The sequence below is a fragment of the Alternaria alternata genome (genome assembly GCF_001642055.1).
Source record: "Alternaria alternata strain SRC1lrK2f unplaced genomic scaffold CC77scaffold_16, whole genome shotgun sequence".
In the NCBI taxonomy this organism is placed as follows: Eukaryota; Fungi; Ascomycota; class Dothideomycetes; order Pleosporales; family Pleosporaceae; genus Alternaria; species Alternaria alternata.
Genome location: NW_017306205.1, coordinates 232378 through 248064, shown reverse-complemented (window position 1 = coordinate 248064; position 15687 = coordinate 232378). Strand labels below are relative to the sequence as shown.

Here is a 15687-nt window from a genome sequence, read left to right as displayed (position 1 = left end):
AGGTGTCATTCCCGACTTCTGACATCGGACATTGGACCCCTGTTTCGACACTAGTCCGCTTCTGGCCTGGCTCACTCCTGCGCTTCCGGCTGCGACTTGTGGGGCGAACACGGTCAAGCAGAACGGTGTCATACACTTGAGCATTGAATCTCCCGCTAGAACTACGTACATGCTAGATTGTTCAGCCATCCCGTCTCTTCTTGAGATCGCCCAGATTCAGCCCTCCAACTGCAGTCGATACATCCTCTATCAGAGTTTCCATCGCTGCATCCAATGTACATGAATGGCTGTGGTAGTGCCCTTCAGGAGCCCAGCAAGCAGGGCGTATGCCTCTCACCCGGTTACACAAGTCCTTGAAACTCAAGCTAGGGAACGGAACCTCTGGGCGTGGTTGATATAGGTTCAGACGGGTCAGCTCTTTCATCATATTTCCGAGAAGAAAGGATCCGCACTCGAAGGAATAATTGTCACCATATGGGCACACATAATCGATGGAACGGTACCTCTCGAGACGTTCGTGAAGGGACTCGACAACAAAATCGATGGCCTGGTACCGCGTATTGTCGATTTCGTCTGCAATATGTAAATGGCCACGTATCTCATGAGAGCAAGAAACAAACATACCTGATAATATCGCAGGGATGGGAAGACCCAAGGTACGGAGAGATTCAGTGCTTTGCTTGATAGCTGTGGTGGTGGCTTCCTTGAACTGCTGATCTTTATCGAACAACCATGCTACCCAGATCCATAATACCAGATCTCTGCAGTATACTGTAGGTATAGACACCTTGATGAGTTCTTGGACCCAAATCTCTGTGAACACGTCCAGGGATTCTCCGAAAGTGTAATAGTCCTCGAGGATAGCGATCTTGGCAAGCATATCCAAACTCACTTTTCGTGGCACCTGCTTGTTGCGACCGTGCAAAATTCGGAGAACGATGAGAAACGCTTCTGGATCCCAGTCACTGGCTTGTATATGGAAGAAACCATCGATCTCGTTGCGAACGGATTCGGCGAACCCATCCTTGTTTAGCGCTCGCTTGAACACAGGCGACGCGAGCATTAGGTGGCGTGAGGAAACATGGTAGTGGATCGACTCTTCTTCAGGCTCAACAGGCTCTTTGTGTGTAGTCAGTGAAGGTGCAACTTCGTCCTCAGGAAACGTTTCACTGCTATTAACAGTGAGTCCACCAGGTGCCAAAGGAGGATAATGTTCTGTGTGGCTTAAGCTGTGTCGAGTCAGAACAAGTTTTGTATCAGGTTAGCATTTTGCTTGCCTATCGACTCTCTTTTTGCCCTTTTTCTTCTTCTTCTCCTTCCCGACAGGTGCCACTAGATTCTGTGATTTCTCTTCAGAACCCCAAGGCGCGAAGGTTGTGCAAGGATTTGTGAGAATTAACACTGTATCTGGATCTGGATCGATTGCGTGCACGACGGATGCCATGGCCGATACAGAGGAACATGCATCGATTGTTTGTCTTAAAGGTGTCGAGATTCTTAGGCAAGGACTGAAGCAGGCTGAGGAGAGTACGCATCACTGCGGCGCAATGTTAAACATTCTTTACTTTCACCTGCGGTAAAGTCACCAATGATGGGTGGCCGGCAAGCTATCAGTGCGGAGTCGTGCAGGAACTCATTCGCTGTCAGCGCCAACACGACAGGAAGAACCCATTATTGGTCGCTTGCGTTACACAACGCCGCTGAGCTGCGTCGCTAACAATCGTGGTCTATGAAGTGCATGCGGATCCCGATGCGATGAAACAGATCGTGTAGCAAGACGAGTAAACATCAAAATGTGAGTGTATTACCGCGATGAAAGGCACTATATAGCGGTTCGAGGTTCTAGGATGGTACGTGAAGAGACGCGATGCTGGCGGCTAGCGTTGGACGGGGCCAAGAGGACGTCATTGGCGGAGGCCATCTCTGCGCGAGTAGTCGCATCCCTCTCATCTCCTTTAGTATCAAATCCAAACTTCATTCTAGCTCTACTAAATGCGGGGCACAGTTACGATTTTCACACCATGCAGACGTTATACGATTCAAGATCTTCCGCGGCTCCAGCAGCCGCTACGATGTTGGCGAGCCCACCCACATCGAAGTATACGATACACTTGTTGAGTTCACAAACGCTTAAATCATTCACTTAAAATTTTATTACTGAGCCTGAACACAGACTCATACTTGACTTGCACTTGTGTAGGTCATTACTACGAGAACTTATTTCAAGACCAGTCCCGAATCAATCCTATTGCCCCTGGTATTCTGCAATGCTTATATCCAGCTCTAGGCAAGCCGCAGCATCGCAACGGATCGGAAAAAGAAGGTCTTCAAGTAGACAGCAGTTGGGCAAATCCCATATACCATCAGAGGGAGTTCCTATCTCCTCGATCTCGCAAAGAAGTGAATCAAACCCAATTCCTTCGAAGGGACGTTGACGATGTTCTGAAACGACACCCTGTAGATCTTCTTTCCACAAGGCCCGCTGCAAGAACCCTAACAGCATGCCCGAACATGCCTCCGAACACCCCTCCTTGCCTTGGTACAGCTCTCTGATAAGTTTACGTACACCACCCAGAAGCTTTTCAATAGCGGCACACCGCATGCCATCAAGCTTGTGTACTATGTGAGTCAGCAGGCTCTCACGAAGCAGATAGATAGCTTACCTTGCCCTCCTGGAGGAAAGGGTAGATCCAGAAACTGTATGGGATAGCAAGCTTTCCTTGTCGCAATTAATGCCATGTGGTTAAAAGTCTCCATGTCTTGGAGTTTCACACTCAAGAACATCCAGAGTACAAGCTCCTTACTGTAGGTTATCGGCATCGGTTGCCGCTTCAGTTGGTTCAACCACTCCGTTGTGAATAGTCCCAAGACACCCTCCATCTGGTAATAGTCTGCGATAACGTAGAGCCAAGCGAACGAAGCGAGGCTGACCTTTTTCGGTATGGCTTGAAGTTGGACATGCGCGACATTGAGCACCACGGCAAATGCTTCTGGGTTCCACCCTTGTGCTTGGACATGATATAGATCATCCTCGAAAACCGAAACTGTCTCGCCATAGTTGAATTTGAACATGTTTTCAAAGTAAGGTGATACGATACGCATTTGCCGCGATGACACCAGATACCGAGTTTTGGGTAATTCTCGCTCTAGCGGTGCAACTTCGCTGTTGTTGACTGTCTCAGTCGCTTCAGCTGCTGCCTGAGCGATCGTTTCCTCCAATAAGTCCTTGTCTTCTTTCCACTCCAACAGTGCCGTGTTCGGGTCTTTCAATATGATGAGCATGTCGCCGTTCGGATCGATCGTTACGAGCTCTGATTCCTCAGTCATCCTGGCTGAACGTGTGCGAAGTCAGTCGCGATTAAGGGCGGTAGTCGCGGGAAACACAGAAGCAGGATCAGTAGGAGAGCAAAAAGACAACTGAGCAATGGTGAGAGAGGTGCGTTTGTTTGTCAAGCCCGCTAGCTGCAAGTCGAACCTCCTAGAGACTGATTGCGCACTCGTTGCGGTTAGCATGAAGCGATGGAAGTGACAAAGCGACATGAGCAGTTGCATAGACACGGATGGACCGACGAATACGTTTGGAGACAAGGTTCTTGATAGATTAGTTTTCTGAAAGAATCGTTTGGCCTACAACTAGCAACGCAAACCAAGGACGAGAAACCAGTTGAACGCATGTGAGGCAAAGGAAGAAATAGAGTAACAGTTGTACGTGTTGTACCGACTGTGAATTGCGGCAGCTAGTCTCACCCCGCCTGGAGGTCTGTGGAAGATAAATATATATACATGAATTGGGTGAGAACGATATGGATGATGTTATGACATCTCATAATCCATGATGTTTTTAACGCACAAGAGCAGTAGGCGTGGGCCTGACCCTGGTCTCCAGGGTGCAAGGCTTGCTGCTAGCCTTAACGCCCACAGCACCTCCATGGCCGAAAGCTTCAGAGGGCTTGGAAGGGTAGTGGAAGCCGGCTGTAGGATGGGGGTAACCGTGAGCAGGCCACATACCGGAAGGCCTGGGGCGACCCCAGCCAAAGCTACCATCTGGACGGCTACCATGGAACCAGTCTGGACGGCCAGCACCAGTGGGGCGCGCGATACCGGAGGGGCGCATACCACTGCCAGTGGGGTAGGCGGCTGAGCCTGTACCGATAGGGTAGGGGGGAGCATCTGCCGAAAGAGTGGCGTCAAGGGGTACGCGAGTGCTCTGGGTCTTGCCTTCGGTACATGTTGTTGAAGCTGCGGGTTGAGTCGGTTCGACGGTGGGAGTCACCGCGGGTTGGGAAGGTTCAACGATAGGAGTAGCTGCTGGCTGAGATGGTTCGACAATAGGAGTAGCCTCTGGGTATTCAGGATAAGCTGTAGGCTCGACGGTAGGCTCAGCGACCAAAGAGCTGGGGGTGCTGGAGTATACTGGCTCAAGGGACAGAAGAGGTATCTTAGCACTTTCGGTGAAAGCAGGTGCAAGAGAGGCGATGAAAGACTCAGAAGCCGGAATGAAGATTGACAGGAAGGGCGCGGGAAGGTCGTTGTCGGGAAGGAAGCCTGATGGAATAGCTTCAAGCGCAGATGTGATGACAGAGACGATGGGAGCTATGGGGAGCAGGGACTCGATCGGGTTTGGGGCGGGCGTTGGAGCATACTCAGCAGGTGTTTCAACGGCTGGGGTTTGTTCGGTAGACTCGGCAACCTCGTTTACAGGAGCTGATTCTTTGACAGCCGCAGAAGTAGCGACGGGAGCCTTGGATGAGGGAGCTGGTGTCTTTGAGGCAGCTGGGGCTGAGGCAGCTGGGGCAGAGGAAGCAGGTGCAGCCGACTCGTTGCCACTCAGGCCCATGCATGCGAAGCTGATAGCCTCTACCTTTGCGGGGTTACGCACTGGTGCGTCAAGTGTCCAGTCCATGTCAACGTAAGGCCAGCATACCCGACCATCAGCCATGGTAACCATGTCTCCCGCGACGTAGACGTCCATGGACTTGACCGGCTCGCCAACCTTCTTGCCGTCCTTGACGAGCTGGAAGTAAGAGCCAGTAAAGGCACCCTTGCAGCCCATGGCAACGAACTCGCACGTAGGCTCAGCGATCTCCTCCCAGGTGACGAGAGCGCTGGTGCCATCAAAGGCAGCAACGTGAGCGTTCTGGCAGTCAGCAGAGCCTGTGGTGATCCAGTTGACTTGTGAGTCACCATCGGGGCCAAGTTCAGAGGTAGCTTGCTCGCCAACAATTGTCTTCTTGTCTGAGAAGGTAGCGATGGCAACGTTGCGGTTGACAGTGCGGTTCTCGGAGTGAGTGTAGCCTGCGCCCATCCACTCGTTCTCGGTCAGATCCTTGGCGCCACGCGAAACCCAGGAGAAGATGTAGGAGTCGCTGTCGATGAAGCGTGCAAGACCACTGTAGGATCCGGACATGCCACCCATAGCCTCATTTCCAGCACCATTCTGGACGTTTTCGTTGGAGACCTTGACACCGCTCTTGTCCATTCCAGTACCTCCAGTGTTAAGCCAAATGGCACCCTGGTCCTCGGAACAGATGCTAGGAAACGGAACAGAATCAGCGGCCTCGAATGCGATACCAGTGTTGTGTGAGCATCCCCAGCTTGAACTAGCACCCTGGATCTGCTCGAGCGTGCCGTTCTCGCTAACGTATTGGATGGCGTCACCAAAATGACCCTTGGCATCGCCAGAGTACGCGGTGACGACGAAGTAAGCACCGTACATGCCAGTGGCCTCAGAGAAAGCAAGGTCTCCGTTCATGTCCGGGGACGCCAGTGCGCCCATACCGCCAACGTTGTCAGGGCCGCCCAAAAACGTCTTGAAGGTCTGCTTGCCAGCAGTGTAGCGGTACAAGACAGCTACTGGGGTACTATCAGGCGGCGCGTTGGTGGTGCCTGACGGCATGGCCTCGTTAGTGAGTAAAGCGAAACCGTCATTGTGAGCAACTAGACCACCAGCTTCCTTTCCACCAGTGACGGTCACTGCATCGCCTACGGTCGCAAAGGTAGCAGGGTCGACTTTCTGGATATGTACGTCCGTCTCGGAAGCGTCTAGGTACGCAAGGTATGCTGACTTGCCATCTGGCGAGACAGCAAAGGGAGTGCGGCGATGGTGAGGGAGTCCAGTCCAGTACGCTTCTTTGATCGGATTGAAGGGTGCAGAAAGCTTCAAACTTCCGACGTGGGTCTTCAAGTTGTTTTCGGCAAGCTGAGCAAAGGCCGTGCCCGCAAGCAGGGAGAAAAAGAAAGTTGAACGCATCATGATGCGAACGGACGAGTAGATAAGCGAGTGACGAAATGAATGAACGACCAGCGAACAAGGTCAGTGTCAGTGAGTGACAGAAAAACGAAAGAAATCGATTCAAAAAATCGTAGAAGCGGTAAGGGTCATCGTCATGTTGGAGTCGCTCTCCTATATACCAAGCGCGCTACGAAACAAGCTATTTCCGCCTGGGCCTGAGGCCTGGTCCAAGGATATGGCACCGACGGAGAATCATCTCGGGGACATTTTCAGTGCGCCCCAGTGCGGGGACAATGAGCCTATACCAAGACCAGCTGTGTACTGCGAGTGGTGGGATAGCTGAGGCGCGGACCGTAAGCTTCGTAGCGTAATTGCGGACGTTTCGGATTGTTTCGTCCAAGACCGCGCTAGTGGAAAATCATCGCGCCAACACGTGACGACATCGGGTACGGGATAATCTAGAACGCCATCTCATCATTGTGCGAACTCACGCGACTCAATCGTACATCATCTCATCTATAGTGCTTTGTGTAGGTCAGCATACATTGAAGTGCCACCTTAATCTTACGTTGCCCGTCGCTGTATACTAATCAACATATCCTCCCAAAAGCCTACTCCACCTTTGACGACAAACCTGCCTTTCCGACCTTTATCCATGTCAATCTTGAACGTCCTAAGAAATTGCAACGGCGCCTTGTACAGCTCCATAAGTGCAATATCTTTTCCGAGGCAAACTCTTGCGCCGTAACCAAAGGCCATGTTGTACTTGTTGTAGTCTTTCGCTTTCTCGTCGCTCTCAAGCCAGCGTTCTGGCCGAAACTCGCAGGCATCGGCACCGTAGATCTTCTCGTCACGGTGCACGAGCCACGGGTTGCAAGTTATTTCTGTCCCTGGTGGAGCATATCGACCGTGCAGATGCATGCCCGATGGCCCAACAAGACGAGGGAAGATGTTGGGGGCAGAGGGGCATAAACTGTAGATGTGAGTATGGGGATAACTATTGAAAAGAGACTATAGCCTACCGCATGCTTTCCTTGACACAGGCGACATAGTATGGGCAATGTTCTAGCACTTCGTCGTACTGTGGTGTAGAACTCAAGTTTCCCTCACGAGTGACGCGATCAACCTCTCTCATCAACTTGGTGTACACTTGAGCGTCAGAGGTAATGTATGCAATCATCGCTTGGAACGCAGTGCCTGTGGTATCAGCACCTGCAAGCAGCACCAGAAGGATCTCAGCTTTGATGTAATCCAACTCTAGTGGCGCACCATCTTCCGTCCTTGCATCGAGGAATGTCTGTAGCAGATCGACTCGCTCGATCTTACCGGCCTCAATATCTTCAAGTCGCTGTGCAATGAGCTTATCACGAAAGCGCATGAGCGTGCCGATGCCAGAATCATCTTCCGGTTTCGCGACGAGGTATCTCTCACCAAGCCATGTACCTTTTGCCCACTGTGTAAAGGGCCAAAGTCGAGCCATGAGACCGAAGGGAAGTAAGCCATCGTGGAAGCCTTTAATCAGACCATCAATGTCCGAGCCGCTTTCTATGAAGCCGATAGGCGCGCCAAAGCCAATTTCCGATATGATGTCGTATGCCATGTACACTGCCTACACATCAAAGTATCAGTGCTCCCTATTCTCGTCACGTAATCAGTGTGAAGCATACCCAGGGCGCAAAGTCAAATTTCTTGCCATTACTGAAGAGTTCTTCCAGTCTATCGATCCACTGCTGAATGCGATCATCTACCAGGCCTTCCATTTTCTTAACGTTGCTGAAGCTGTAAGGGCCAGCAGCGATCTTGCGAAAATGCGCATGATGCTTATGCTCGCGCATGTTAAATAGGCTCTCAGTCTTCCCGAAGCTGCCGGTAATATAGTGGTTTGACTTGTTCGATTGACGGTTGTATACCTCAGGTAACTTAGTTGCGTCCGAAACCAAAAGGAGGGTAGGCGTAATTCGAAGCACTGGACCATATTTGCGGTGTAGAGCAAGTTCGAGCTCGCATTCGTCGGCTTTGATATTGTGGTAAGCGATCCATAGACGCGTTACGCTGGCCCAGAAAGGACCAGGAAAGTGTCGTAGCGGATGGAAGAACCGGTAGTAAGTTATCTGGTAAAGGATTTGGACAGTAATATATGCTACGAGTGCTAGCGCGATATTGACAAGTGTAACATACGAAAGGAGTCTCGAACTATAGTCTTGTGTAGACATGATGAAAGAATTGGGAGCATATGAAAAGACTGTATGTGTTCTGTGAGAGATGCCAGTGCCAGCAGGAAGTATGTTGGCCAAGTATCCACTGCTCGGTGGGGATCGTCAAGTACCCATGCTCCCAACAACACTGATACGTCACCCGGAGAACCACCACCAGGCTGTTCTCAGTAATTCACATATATCGTTTTCCTACGATCACACTTCTCTTCCAACTACTCCCAAATAGCGTGGCGGGGTAGCGGACACTAGAATGAATGTCGCGGGGTACCTGCGCAGGTACGGGGATCGTTTTCCGGTCCACATAAAAGAGGCAGAGTGGGGTCGGGTATATGTGTTTCCCATCACGAGATAATCACGTTCAGAGCTCTGATGGTATACAGGGATAATTTGCTGCTTGTTACCTCGCCAACCCACTCTGCGCTAGAAAGAGCGACTTCGTCTCGCGATGGTGATCGTCTCATAATGACGGTAGTTTCCGGCTGTAATGATCACTTCGATGAACTGGATTCAAGAATCCGGTGTCTCAGTTTTTGAGGGCGAATGTCGAGCTTTGTGGTGACGCAGCAAGACATATGACGCTCGTGCGGAAAGATGCTTTGCCAAGCACGTTAGCACCGAGCAAGCCTAGCGCAGGAGCCCCTGGACGCGAGTCGCAGCGCTTCCAGCCGCCAGAGGGGAACGCGCCAGGACCCGAACATCACCCATCCGACCCATCCTTCAGCCTTTTGATTCCACCGCCCTTCCGTGCCAAGCTTACAGCAATATTACCTAGTGCTGTTTTATTGTAGCTGGCGCTAACTGCTGATACAGGGGCGAAGACGTCAATGGCCTACAAACCATGGATGCCTACCTAGGTATTCACAGTCGACTGATAAGGACTATGGCGATTAAGTCCTCAGCCTACTCCGAACGCTATACGATACAACCAATCAATATGCCTTCCTCCTAATGCGAATCAAGCGGATAAAGTGATGTGACACGGGGAGCTGGCGATACGATTGACCTGCTTAAACATCTCTGCTCATCCCCGTTGAATAAGGGCAGTTTGCTTCTCTGAAGGTATGTACCACGTTGCTGCACAGGCTCAACTGGAGGGGCATATACCAGCATAGAGCGAGTGGCATTGATGCGAGTTCTAACGAAGATCGTCGTCTTCCAGTCTGTGTCCCTTCCAACAAGCTCGCCAGAAAACATATCGGTATCACTTGCAACTCCACTGCAACATTGTTTCGAAAAGCCAACCGTTATTACGATTGCCGCGTTTGATACACACAATCACCTCCTCCCATGTCCGAAACGCTACCTTCCGTTTAAATTTCTGTATACTGCTTGTGGCGCCATGGCACAAATTGTTTTTTTTTTCAAATGCCTACTGCGTCGATGACTGCGCATGCATGCATCCTATAGTCGCTAGCAATTGCGGCTTCATCCTCAGCCGTACCTTTTGCAAATGGATTAGTGCTGACTGGAACGGCAGACAAACAGTTTGACCGGTCAGGCATTACCCGAAAAAACGGGCTAGACCCTTTTAGCATCTTATTCTGAGTTGGTGTTGCTCCTTGTAATGGTGAAGTCACGATCGCTAGCGACTATACTTCGCTTGAGACAGTCTGTTGTCAAAGATCTCAGAGGCTGAAAACTGTCGCTCTCGTCACGTCACAAAATCTCACTTACATCAATACCGACTCACCATGTTCTCTTCTCAGTTCTTTTGTTTGAAATGAGGGGATGCTGGTTACTCTTGGTCCACGCGACGAGCTCTGCGTAACAAGGCTAAGGATTGAGGTATTTTTAGGTACTCCAGCATAGAAAGCAAATGGCTTCAAACTCATTAACGGTGAACGAGGTACCGGCATACCGACAAAGGACGCACCCTGGTGTATACAAACTGTCGCCCAGGATGTATCACCCTGTTCAAGTACTCTGGAAGGTTTGATTTCAGGTGAGCTTCGAGTGCTCATGGCATGCAAGACTACAGGCTAGAAGACACATTTGGTTCCTGTATACGATGACACAGCCCGAAAGCCATCGCGGCGGAGTCATACAATCACACCATCATGGCGCTATACTGTGCAAAATTGGGGGGCCAGCTGCGTTCATTGGCAAAGGCGCATGCACGTCGCATGTTGATGGCCGCAAACGGCTCGATCGAATCCTATGTTCGCTTTCCCATGGTCTCCCACCGACTTTCAGTGTGTAAATCTACATCCATTGGAGCTTAGCTTTGATATCCGCATCTTTACGGTAGGCTGAACACATGAACTTAAGTAGAGCAAGATGCTCTGATCGATGGGGTGCAAATTGGACCTGTACTGCTCCAAATCTCTGAGACCCGTCTGCATCAGCTGCAATTTTTCAATTTACTTTCCCTCAATCTCTACACTTCACTCCCCTTGGAAGTACGAACCTCCCGCTGTAGATACCATGCCTTTGTCGACTTTGCAGGGGCTGTTGCTATCTCTTCTACTCTTAGCAAACGTGGCTATCGCTGGCCGCTACAGTTTCATCATCAAGGAAGTGCGCGTTGAGGAGGTCCGTGACGTGAACGAAGATGACCTGCTTCTAGCTATCGCCTCAACGACAGGCAATAATACCATCAAAAGCTCCTGGCTAGTGGGCGAGGTTCATGCAGGCGATATTGTTAAGCCAAACGACACCGTCGAGTTCACACAGGAAATTGACGTTCCTGCCACTGCTTCAAATTTGTCCGTAGCCATCGGGGGCTTGAACACGGATGATGCAGACGAGCAGTTAGCTTTCAGTATGCATCCAGCCAATGTACGTTATGTCACTACTAATGCGTCACCAGGTTTTGTCGAAGGCATAGTCGCCATCGCTGGGGCAATTCCAGGACCGCAAGCCCTGCCGGCGAAACTGCTCAGCATTGTGCTCGGAGCGACCGGAAACTTCTTGAACTGCACTGGTCCAGTCATAATCGGTAATGCCGTGTATACTTCAGACCAATTGAACGATCTCGAGCAGAACCAGGAGGTATGCGAGACCAAGTCATTTGGATACGAAGTTCCGTTTGCTTGCAGCCCCACCCTTGAGAACTCAAGCTACACCGTTGATTACTGCCTCGAGCGACTGGATGCCAAGTCTGCGGCAGCAACGAGCTCACCAGGTCTGGTTCTTCTGTTTACCAGCTTTGCGGTTGCCATCATCTACAGTGGCTTATGAACACTCAGTTGGGATACGGAACTAAACGCTACAGACTGAAGTCTGCTGAGCTCATAGCCGGCTCACTGTCCAGGGTCGTAGCTTCTACAAGGGAGTGGAGAATAATCGCGGACGAGGTGGCCTCTTGGAGGTGTTGGACATTGCATCTTAGCTCTATAGTTTTCTTTTGTAGAAGTCCATCGTCCCTATGGGTTATGAAGAATACACGGTCACTACAATGAAACACTATAAGTCTGGTATCATATGAAGTCAGCCGGCGTTGGGCATATACTGTACATCATCCGTAATAGTTCCGTTAATCTAGCCACCTCGTAGTAACTCTCCTGGCCCGTGCAAACCCCTGTGAAGGTATACACTACCCCTCCAGAAAATCATTCTTCCTATACCCTACAGCAGCCATTCTCCACATCCTAACCGTCTTAAACGTTACACCCATAAGCTTCTCGTCGCCCAATCCACAAAAAGCATTCGCCACCAAACCCTCTTCATTCTTGAGCACATCCTCCAGCGTCTCCTCCACACTCTGCTTATCCACCGTGAAGATCATACACGTACCGCGTTTGCGACCCCAGGCCGCAGGATGACCATTCATATCGAAGTCGAAGCCAAACTTCCAAGGTGGCATGGTATCGGGGCTTTTTCCAGACGGAACGGATGCCATGTAGAGAGTGAGGGTCAAGGAATCCTTCGCTACTTCCTTCAGGACAGTCTGGATATTACCGACAGCTCTCCCTCCATTTGGAATGTATCCTACGCTAACGATGAGTTCTAGAACCTTTGCGTCAGTTGAAAGATAGGTTTTGTTGCGTTGGATGTGGAGTTGAAAAGCAATGGTTCGCGTATCGCTACCGGTAGGGAGCGTAGTAACGGTGTTGAGAAAATGAAACTTTGTAGAGAGGAGGAGGTGAAGATTCCATCCTTTGATCTTGATATCTACATCTGTGGCTGTGCGTGTGAGACCGTAGCGGTACTCTGCTTGCAGCACGCCATCTGATGTTCTTTTGGCAGACGATGTGGGGAAAGAGGTAGACCCTCCAGCATAAGGCCTAGTCTCTTCTTCTTTTGCGTCCGCAAATTCGTGTTCTTCAGCATCGCTAGTAGTTCCTTGGCCGGCGGGCCGACGAGGAGGTACAGGCTCAGGCGCATCGACAGGCGCAACAGGAGGCTCCCACGGCCTCCTCCAAGTTTGGGCGTTACCAAAAGAGCCCCAGATCCCCATTTCGTCATCGTACTTCTTGGCCTTTTTTGGGTCGATAAGTACTTCGTAAGCAGTCTTGCCTGCTCGAAGACGGGCTTCGGCTAAAGTACGTTGAAAAGGGTCCAAATGCTTGATCTTGTCTGGGTGGTTCGCCAGTAAAATGGCACGGTATGCAGCTTCTATATCATCAGTGGAGGCTGCACGGCTGATGCCAAGTATCGAGTAGTGGGTTTCGATGGGCATGGTGGCTGATATAGCGCTGATTAGTTGACTTTCGTTGCGGTTGGAAGGGCAGATATGAGAGAAGAGAATGGTCGAAAGGCCGGGTAAATCAAGCGCAGAAGAAATCAGATGAAGGTTTCACGATGATTTGCTTCACATTTTACTGGGTAGGTATATGCCGATGCATTCACTACGTTATGTATGAATTTTGCCGTATGTAACGATGGAAACGTCAGATAGCCAACGTTCACTGGAGGCAGCATAATCTCTCTTCCAGCCCAGATAGCAATTAGCATGACAGAGGAACACGAATATCTTTCATGGTGTATGACAGTCCTCAAAAACCTACGCACATTGCTTTTGAGTTCATATGGCGCTCTGAAAAGCGATCTACGCGCCTCTTAGCCCAGACCCTATGGAATCCTTGTCTTGCGTTGCGCCTCTGAGTACTATATACGCGTCTTAGGGAGACACTGTATAGTAGAACTGCTGGAGATGTCATGTTTTTGGGAATGCTAACTAAGTCTGTGCAGGATCATCGACCGATAGTCCCACATAGGACAAGATTGTTCTACACAGTTAGATCCGGCATATCTTTGACAAGAACGTTGGAGGCTACGCCATCCCGAGTAGTATTATTGGGATCATCTAGTCCCTGAGCATCGCGTTTGTGCTCCGCAATCCAGGCGTCAATACCATCCAGGGCTTTGATAGGGTCGCCTCGACAGCCTTGGAGGTAGTTCTGCACCTGCGCTGGGGAGAAGATATCATTCGGCATCCTATCCGAAAACTCTGTTGCCCATTGCTCAACCTGTTCCATAGTAAAAGCCGAGTCACGAGCGAGAGCAGATCGTCCAATCAAGCGTTTGAAAATACTCTTCCCAGCGCTAGCGTCCATGTTTCCGAAGTAGACTTTCTTGTCAATGCGACCAGGACGTGTCAAAGCCTCATCCAAAGTATCAGGGGCATTAGAGGTCATTATCAAAAGTCTACCTTCTTGAGAAGCATTTCCATCAATGGCGTTCAACAAACCGCTCAGTGTAACTGTATTGCTTCGGCGGGCAGTACGACTACGTTTCGAAGCTGGCGGTGGAGGCCCCATGGCACCCGAAGAACTATGAATCTCATCGATGGCTGCCTGCGCATGCTGAAGTGCTTCCGTTCGATCATCTGAAGGTCCTTGTTCGCGACCGATACCAGCAGAGTCGATGTCTTCCAACACGACTACACACTTACGTGGAAGACCTAGAAACAGGCGGTGAAGTGTTCCATCGCTGATGCTACCGGTTGACAAGTTGATGTGGTAGATGTCACAGCTGAGATGGCCTGCCAATGCAGCACTGAACGAGCTCTTGCCGGTGCCTGGTGGGCCATGAAAGAGGTAACCTCGCCGGTATGGGATGCCACAGTCGGCGAAGAATGAACGCGACTCATCGCTGTAGTAGTATTCTGCGTCTCTTACTAGATCCGATTTGACTTTTTCATCCATGTCAATGGTGTCGAGCCTTCGAATGGCCTTGGAGACTGACTGCCAGCCGTTACCGTAAGGGTCCGTGCGATCACCCGCAAAATACACTGTCGTGGTACCCGTAAGGTTCTTGATTCTGAAGTCGTGACAAAGCCTAGTAAAATCCCGGAGCGGCTTGAGGCTCCATCCAAGGGTCATGACGGTGAGTGAATTCTGGAGCTGACCGCTGTCGTCGAGTATGTTACCCGTCATACCACTGTTATTTCGGTAACCAAATCCACCTCGACGAGAGAATACATACGGGCGAGGTATCCAACCCAACATAAAGCCAACCCAGAATAGTCGTGTACCAATCGGTGGAAGGCATAGGACTTCTTCGTCAGCTTTGTCCGCTGCAGCCCCAGGGTTGCGAGCAACCATCATACGACGATGGAAATCATCGTTCGGGTCCTGCAAACCTCCTGTGACTAGCATAGCACTCCTTGTATGGCTGTTCAGTATTACCTCCGCCCCCATCCAGGCCAGAACTTCTCTAGCTACTGGATCGGTCTCGGGTATGGTGACTTGAACAGTGAAAGCCCATATGAAGAGGCCTTTCAAATGCTTGTACACAGGTTGCGCAGCTTGGTAGAGGCCGACAAGAGCGAGTATCTTTTCGAGATCGCCAACGCCGCTTGGCTTAAGTCGATATAGTAAACGCTGAATGACTTCCAAGATAGGAAACTGACCCGTCGCAGAACGTTTGAGATGGCGCGGTATCAATCCGGGGGTATCCAAAGGCTCGGGCCAGAGCTGACTAGCCTTCCCTGGTGAAAACGTGAGGTCGGTTGATGGTTCCGACATGGAGGCTGCCATTCGAGGCTGTGGATGCTTTCCAAGTAGTGGATGTAGCGAAGTTTAACAATGGCAGCTGCATGCGTGAAGATTTATCCAGGATATGAACAAAAGAATAATCTCCAGCTCTTAAGGGCTCTGGCACGTGTATGAGGCGCCTGATGGTGGCAGTGCTAAATCACGATCGGTGACATGACATGCGAACAAGAAAGGTCAGATAGAGCAGGAACGATGGAAGGCGCTGAAGGATTCAGCCACACTAGCAGCGGCGCAGTCCCCAAATCGATGGCGCGGACATTCCAAGGTTGGAGCTGAGGCTGAACGGCAGACGCTTTGC

General features: G+C 50.6%; 6 protein-coding genes across 6 annotated transcripts; 1 reads left to right on the top strand and 5 right to left on the bottom strand.

Annotated features, from left to right (window-relative positions):
* Window positions 1–181: 181 nt before the first annotated feature.
* Window positions 182–1444, bottom strand: CC77DRAFT_940704 (hypothetical protein; the record flags this gene model as incomplete). Its single annotated transcript, XM_018534743.1, has 3 exons — window positions 182–573; window positions 625–1215; window positions 1360–1444. The coding sequence occupies 3 exons, from the start codon at window positions 1442–1444 to the stop codon at window positions 182–184; spliced, it is 1068 nt and encodes a 355-aa protein (XP_018383566.1).
* An 801-nt stretch (window positions 1445–2245) lies between these two features.
* CC77DRAFT_1010760 (hypothetical protein) lies at window positions 2246–6253 on the bottom strand (the record flags this gene model as incomplete). Its single annotated transcript, XM_018523673.1, has 3 exons — window positions 2246–2619; window positions 2664–3332; window positions 4009–6253. The coding sequence occupies 3 exons, from the start codon at window positions 6251–6253 to the stop codon at window positions 2246–2248; spliced, it is 3288 nt and encodes a 1095-aa protein (XP_018383565.1).
* Window positions 6254–6796: 543 nt separating this feature from the next.
* Window positions 6797–8445, bottom strand: CC77DRAFT_940422 (cytochrome P450; the record flags this gene model as incomplete). Its single annotated transcript, XM_018534726.1, has 4 exons — window positions 6797–7205; window positions 7255–7592; window positions 7650–7841; window positions 7900–8445. The coding sequence occupies 4 exons, from the start codon at window positions 8443–8445 to the stop codon at window positions 6797–6799; spliced, it is 1485 nt and encodes a 494-aa protein (XP_018383564.1).
* A 2292-nt stretch (window positions 8446–10737) lies between these two features.
* On the top strand, window positions 10738–11628 carry CC77DRAFT_1063479 (hypothetical protein; the record flags this gene model as incomplete). Its single annotated transcript, XM_018528628.1, has 2 exons — window positions 10738–11209; window positions 11258–11628. The coding sequence occupies 2 exons, from the start codon at window positions 10738–10740 to the stop codon at window positions 11626–11628; spliced, it is 843 nt and encodes a 280-aa protein (XP_018383563.1).
* Window positions 11629–11983: 355 nt separating this feature from the next.
* CC77DRAFT_1051918 (hypothetical protein) lies at window positions 11984–13069 on the bottom strand (the record flags this gene model as incomplete). The annotated part of the gene is made up of 1 exon (XM_018527685.1): window positions 11984–13069. One exon carries the CDS (start codon window positions 13067–13069, stop codon window positions 11984–11986), a length of 1086 nt encoding a protein of 361 aa, XP_018383562.1.
* A 550-nt stretch (window positions 13070–13619) lies between these two features.
* CC77DRAFT_993546 (P-loop containing nucleoside triphosphate hydrolase protein) lies at window positions 13620–15674 on the bottom strand (the record flags this gene model as incomplete). Its single annotated transcript, XM_018536414.1, has 2 exons — window positions 14165–15674; window positions 13620–14041 (listed from the first exon to the last, which is right to left on the bottom strand). The coding sequence occupies exons 1-2, from the start codon at window positions 15369–15371 to the stop codon at window positions 13620–13622; spliced, it is 1629 nt and encodes a 542-aa protein (XP_018383561.1). The 5' UTR covers window positions 15372–15674.
* Between the last annotated feature and the right edge of the window lie 13 nt (window positions 15675–15687).